Raw genomic sequence first — 6705 nt, 5'->3', positions numbered from 1 at the left:
TCATAGCAACAAAACCCTAGCTAAACAAGTGCTCAATGAGTGCTTGTGGGAACTTAAAAGAAAATTCTGAGAGCAGCACAGACCGTGGAGGCTTAGCTTCGGAAGTTTGAGAGACCCTCAAAGACTCTGTGAGGGCCATTCAACATTCTGAACGATGGGCTGTGATTAACAAGAGACAAAGACCACTAAACTGAAACCTTTGCTTTGCTGGAACAGTCAGTCCTTATCAGCTGGGGCTAAAGAGTCAGCTGTGGCTAAGAAGAGCACAGCATCATTGAGGTGAGGTTTATCAGAACGTGCTTCCTCAGGGTCAGCACACAGAAGCTGCAGTGCAGAGCGGGCCAAGGCTGTACCTTGTGCTGGCAGCTGAACTTGGTAATATGTAAGTGTCCCCGGTGGTACTGGATTTGAAGACATGAAGGGTCATGGAGAGCACCCGAGGCTTGGCGTTATATGGCAGGGTTAAAGTCCCTGAAAGGGCCCTAGTGGAGGCTATTGAAAGTTCTCCCGGTTGTAATGAAGACCCAAGCATTTGGAGATGCCAGTATCATGGGATGACCAACAAGACCAGCTACTGTGGAATGGAGCTGAGTTAAGCCTGTGAGATGAGTTATGTGTGTGTCGGACTCCAAGAGGGAGAGCTACACAAGCCCTTTGCAGCCTCGATCGTGAGTCAGACATCTGGCACCGACTTTCACACTGTTGGGCTGTGGTTTTGCCTTGGTTTGAATGTGACTATACCCAGTTCTTCCCTCGTGGAGTAAGAAAGTATATAACTAGTTTTTTTTGTTGTTGTTGTTGTTGTTGTTTTAATTTTACAAAAGCCCACAATTAAGAAACTTTGGATTTTTAGAGAGACCTTAAATACTTTAAAAAAAAAAAAAAAAAAAAAGGACTACTTTTAAGGGTTTGAATTTTTAAAGATTATGGGACTTTTAAAAGTTGGATTTTTTAGCCGGGCGGTGGTGGCGCACGCCTTTAATCCCAGCACTCGGGAGGCAGAGCCAGGCGGATCCCTGTGAGTTCGAGGCCAGCCTGGGCTACCAAGTGAGTTCCAGGAAAGGCGCAAAGCTACACAGAGAAACCCTGTCTCGAAAAACCAAAAAAAAAAAAAAAAAAAAAAAGTTGGATTTTTTGTTGTTGTTGTTTGTTTTTTTAAAGCAGGGCAGTGGTGGTACATGACTCTAATACTGGCACTTTGGAGGCAGAGGCAGGCAGATCGCTGGGAGTTTAAGGCCAGCCTGGTCTACAGAATGAGGTCTAGGATAGCCAGGGCTACACTGCTTCAAAAAAGTAAGAAATAAGTTGAAGTGTTTTATTCTGTGATATTAATGAGATCTTGGAAGAAAGGAAGGGTTATGGCTTAATAGTGTTGTGTTGGTGCATCAAACTGACAAAGGGTATGTTGTCCTGCCTTATTTTTTGGTCTACTTGACACAAGCTAGAGTCATTTGGGAAGAGGAACCTCAATGGAGGAAATGCCTTCATTAGATTGTCCTGTAGGCAGGCCTGTGGGGCATCCGTTTGGATGGATGATTGATGTGGGAGGACACAGTACAGTCACTGTGGGTAATACCATCTCTGGGTGGGTGGTCCTGGGTTGTATAAGAAAGCAGGCTGAACAAGCCATGAGGAGCAAGCCAGTAAACAGTTCCTCTATGCCCTCTGCTTTAGTTCCTGCCTCCAAGTTTCTGCCTTGACTTCCCTCAATGATAGACTAAAACCTGTAAAGTGAAATAAATCCTTTACTCCCCAGGTTGCATTTAGCCATAGGGTTTTAAGCACAGCAATACAAACCCAGTTTTAAGCATTTATGAGCTGCTTATGTGTGTGTAGAATTTGAACTCAAGTTCTCATGATTGAGCACCAAGTGTTCTTAACCACTGAGACACCTATCCAACCCTTGGGGTTTTTTTTGGTTTTTTTGTTGTTGTGAGGCAGGGTCTCATAGCACAGGCTAGCTCAGAACTCTCTACATAGTGGAGGATGACTTTGAACTTGATTCTCCTGCCTCCACTTCCCAAGTACTGGGATTATAACTGTGTGCAACCACAGTTGGTTTATGTGGTCCTGGGGACCACACCAAAGGTTCATGCATTCTAGGTTAGCACACTACCTACTTAGCTATATTCCCAGCCTTGGTTTTATTTATTTTTATTTACTTGTTTGTTTACTTAAGACAGTATCTCAGTCTATAACCCAGGCTGGCCTCAGACTTGACTCCTGCTTCATCCTCCAAATCGCTGGGACTATGGACATGTGCATGCCTCCTCCTCCTTCTTGCCCTTCCTTTTCTCTTAGCCTGAACCCAAGTCTTCACACGTGCAAAGGATATATTCCTGCACTGAGCTACAGTGTTACTTATTTCTGAGAACTCTTTACATATGAACAGAAGAGCTTCATTAACTATATTCAACACCTTGTTCCTTTCTTTGTATTTTCTCATTCATCTCTCAATATGGTCCTATGGGATGGGTGCTACTCTTTTCTTTGTCTTATGGGTGAGGGGACCGGACTACACCATCTTCTAACAATGCATTGATAACCCAGGACCCTCACCTACATGTACCATGCACCCACACCCCTTTTCTAATAATGCACCCAGAAATCCAAGACAGCTATAGGAGGATGGCAATGTAGCCCAGTTCATAAAGGCACTTGCTGCTAAGGTTGAAGACCTGAGTTCAATCCTCAGGATCCACGTGGTGGAAGGAGAAAATGGATTCCTGCAAATTGTTCTCTGAACTCCAGGCTCGCCCTGTGACACGTGCACACCCGCTAAATGGATAAATGAAATAATTAAAAACAAGCACACAAAAGCAAGCAACGTTTTTTCATCCCCCAATGACCATCAGAGTTTCTGTTCAAATGAGTTTCTCAACTTATCTGGGTGTGAGGTTAGGTGGCCAGCCCAGCCTGGACTGGTTGTGGTTCATACGCGGTAAAGGCAGACTGTGGCCGCAAGTGAACTTTCAGGTAGAGTCCCCTGTTCGCCATCTTCTACATTTGCGTAATAGGGTGTGCATAAGACTAGAAACAGATGCCTCATGGGAAAGGGCATGCAGAACCAAGTTCCTCTAACCCAGTCCTGTCAGTCAAAGCAAGGAGCCGCCAGCCGAACCCCTTAGCAATCAAACCCCTCTTTCTCTAGATTCCAGGAAAGGAAGCCCTGAGCACTAACAACCATGGGGCCTTTGATTACCCTCACTCATGTGGCCCTTAGTCAGTCTTTCTGTGTAGCATGGGGGTCTCTAGGGCCTACAAAAGGCGTCCGATCCCTTGGAACTGCAATTATATACAGTTTTATGCCACCATGTGGGTGCTGGGACTCGAGCCCAGGTCCTCTGCAAGAACAAGAGCTCTTAACCACTGAGCCATCGCTCCAGCCTTATTGATTTCTTTGCTGTATTGCATGCCCATGGTCCTGGTGCGCATGCCATGGTCCACATGCCATGATGTACATATGGAGGTCAGAGGTTAACCTGGGGGAATTGTCTCTCTCCTTCCAAGTGGGTTCCAGGGACCACACTCAGGTTGTGTCCGGCTTGATGGCAAGCCGGTGCCTGCTGAGGCTTCTCACCAGCCTTCCTCCTTTTTATTTTTTAAACTAGGTTCTTGCAGTGTAGTCCCAGCTGGCCTCTCAGACTCTGTGATCCCCCTGCCTCAGCCTCCTCAGTGCTGGGGACTATAGGTGTGAGCCACCCTGAGCAGTTACTATTCTATCTTTTTCAGCTGATAACCTCAGGTGTTTTGTTACAGTATCAGGAAGCTGACTCATTAGCCCAAAGTGATGTTATCAAAATGAACTGAGAACCCAGTGAGCTTGCTTCTCTCCCCCAAGCCCTTGGTCACGGTTCCCACAGTCGGGAGCTCCTGGGGTCTCTAAGATGACAGGCAATAAAATGTTTGAGTTACCTCCTGGTAGATGACATCCGAGGACACATTGTACCCGTCACAGTTCGCAGTACCTATGGATTTACAACAGCCCCTGGGGTAGGTGTGGCCGGTTGTCACAAGGGTGGCCTTTCTGTCCCGTGGCCCCTGCACACAACCCTCATGTGATGACCCAAACGGAGTAAGTGAACCAGGGGCTCAGCCCCTGAGCATAGAGACAAGACACACGTTTTGTGTTGTTTGAGGTAGGTTCTTGGCAAGTAGCTCATGATTCTCCTGCCTCAGCCTCCTGGATTCTGCAATCACAAGTGTTTGCCATGATTTCTGGCTCCAGATGTATGCTTTTTTCTGTATGTGTGTCTATAAGTACAATTGTGTGTATTTGTGTGTGTGTGTGTGTGCCTGCATTCATGTGGAGGCCAAAGGTCAACCTTGAGTGTTCTCCATCTTGTGTTTTCTGTTTTGTTTTGAATTACATTTGCTTTATCTTATGTGTATGTGTGTGCGTGTGTGTGTGGAGGTCAGAGAACACCTTAAAGGAGTCAGTTCTCATCTCCCAGCATTTGAGTCCCGGGATAAACTCAGGTCATCAGGCTTGGCGGCAAGCACCCAGTGAGCCCCACCTTGTGTTTTGAGACAGGGTCTCTCACTGCCTTGGAATTCATTGATAGGCTGGTCACGGGTCCCAGAGACGCCACTGTCTCGTCTCCCCAATGCTGAGACACAGAAGTGCACCACCATCCCTGGTTCATATGGTGCTGGGGAAGGAACCCAGGACATGTGCTTGCCAGACTGGCCGTTTGTGAACTGAGCCACGCTCCAGCCCTTCTCCAGGCCTTTAGATGGATTTCCTATTCTGTGACTGGCCCAGTGACCCACAGGGAGGCTGTCTCCTTGTCCCCATAAGCACATCCTGTCATCACCTCCCAAATAGAGCACATGACCTCTTAACGCACCTGAGCAGTGACAGAAGAGTACTCAGCCCCTCAGTGGGGATTCCAGGTAGAGGCCTCCGGCTAAGACACCCCTCTACCCCAATCTTCGGACATCTTTTCAAATTCTACGATGTGCCTGCCTTGCCCATTACTTCCCATCTCCCTGCAGAAGACAGGTTGGATGGTGACAGATTGCTGGTGTCCCCTGCTGGACAAGGCTGGGGTTGTCAGCTTCCCCCCCCCCCCAGTATGCCCCCATCTCTGGGCTTCTAGGTGTCAGGGGAGGGAATGGAGTGGGGACGCCTCTGGGGACCAGACTTCTGATGGCTTCTATTTCTGTGACTTAGAAATTCTGTACTCACAAGTGGGAAGAATACAAGCACCACAGAGGCCATCACCACTTCCAGGATGACAATGATAACCAGGAGCAGGAAACACTAGAGGACACAGAGAGGCACAGGACAGGGCTGGGCTGGGAGCCTGCTTGGCGGATCCCACCGACCTGGTGCTGAGGAGGGAAGAGGTTCCGTCCTCCACCCCACGCCCTTTCTACTGGGCTCCAGTTTGAAAGAACTCAAATGCGGATGGAGGCGGGAGGTTGCTGGGTTTTGTTTCCAGCTCTGTTTCCAGGGTGCAGAAAGATCCAGGTTCAGGCTGGCCTGGGGTGCTTGAGGGAGCTGCCAGATGGGAACCTTCTCTTGAGATGCTTGAGGGGAGAGCTCAAAGCCGGTGCATATGGGTTCAAGGTTGATGAAGAAGGGGGCACTGTGAGAGCACTGGAGCCTCAGCCACCTGCGGTACCAAAATCAAACAAAGAAGCCAGGAGCCTGGACTTGAAAAGCGGGAGAGGGAGAATGAGAGTCATCCTTGGTTGCCTAGCCAGATCAAGGCCAGCCTGGGCTACATGAGACCCTGACTCAAGAAAAAAAAGCTAGTTATGAACCAGGTATGGGAGCGAACACCTTTATTCTTAGCACCCTGGAGGCGGACACAGGAGGATCTTGAGTTTTAGGTATGCTTGGGCTATCTACTGAGATCCTGTCTAAAACAACAACAACAACAGCAACAACAAAAACTAAGCTGGGCAGTGGTGGCACACGCCTTAATCCCAGCACTCAGAAGGCAGGTGGATCTCTGTGAGTTTAAGGCCATCCTGGTCTACAAATCGAGTTCCAGGATAGCCAGAACTGTTACAGAGAGAAACCCTGTCTGGAAAAACAAACAAAATACAATCTAAAACAGTGGCCGTAGAGGGAAAGACGGTGGATACATGGCAGGGCTGTGTGGTCTCTACGTGGAGACTACTTACAGTCAGGAGCATGCCTCTGTTTTCCATCGTCATTCCATACCACGCCCAAGGCTGAGCACTCTGGTGATGCGTCTCATTCCCAGGCTCAGATAGCCAAAGTGAAAGAGGTAGGCAGAGGACATCCCAAGGACCTTTGTCAGTGAGGCCTCTCCATACATGACCCCAAGAACCAGTCCGGTGAGGACCATGCCAGACACCTGGAGAACAGAAACCAAACAGAAGGTCAGGGGGTACAAGTGGGAGTCTTCCTGGGTGGGGCCAGAGGGAAGCAGAAACTAATAAAATCAGCAAAAATGATAAACAGAGCAATACCCCGAGCTGGTAGTGATGCAGAAACATCAGGAAGCAGCCTGACATTGGTGGCGCATGCCTTTAATCCCAGCATTCAGGAAGCAGAGACAAGCAGATCTCTATTTTTGTTTGTTTGTTTTGTTTTTGTTTTGAGAGAGTCTCACTATGTATCTCTAACTGATCTGGAATTCAATATATAAACCAGGCTGACCTTGAACTCACAGAGATCCAACTGCCTCTGCCTCCTGGGTACTAGAATTAAAGGCATGCTGGCCG

General features: G+C 48.2%; 1 protein-coding gene across 1 annotated transcript; it reads right to left on the bottom strand.

The window, feature by feature from the left end:
• Positions 1-216: 216 nt before the first annotated feature.
• Positions 217-6495, bottom strand: Tspan16 (tetraspanin 16). The gene is made up of 5 exons (XM_052726253.1): positions 6451-6495; positions 6198-6335; positions 5192-5266; positions 3916-4041; positions 217-324 (listed from the first exon to the last, which is right to left on the bottom strand). The coding sequence occupies exons 1-5, from the start codon at positions 6493-6495 to the stop codon at positions 217-219; spliced, it is 492 nt and encodes a 163-aa protein (XP_052582213.1).
• Positions 6496-6705: the final 210 nt, after the last annotated feature.

The sequence above is a fragment of the Peromyscus californicus genome, unplaced genomic scaffold (assembly GCF_007827085.1).
Source record: "Peromyscus californicus insignis strain IS unplaced genomic scaffold, ASM782708v3 Scaffold_11__1_contigs__length_118956290, whole genome shotgun sequence".
Lineage (NCBI taxonomy): Eukaryota > Metazoa > Chordata > Mammalia > Rodentia > Cricetidae > Peromyscus > Peromyscus californicus.
The sequence above is the reverse complement of the archived record's forward strand: the minus strand, read 5'-3'. Positions and strand labels throughout refer to the sequence as shown.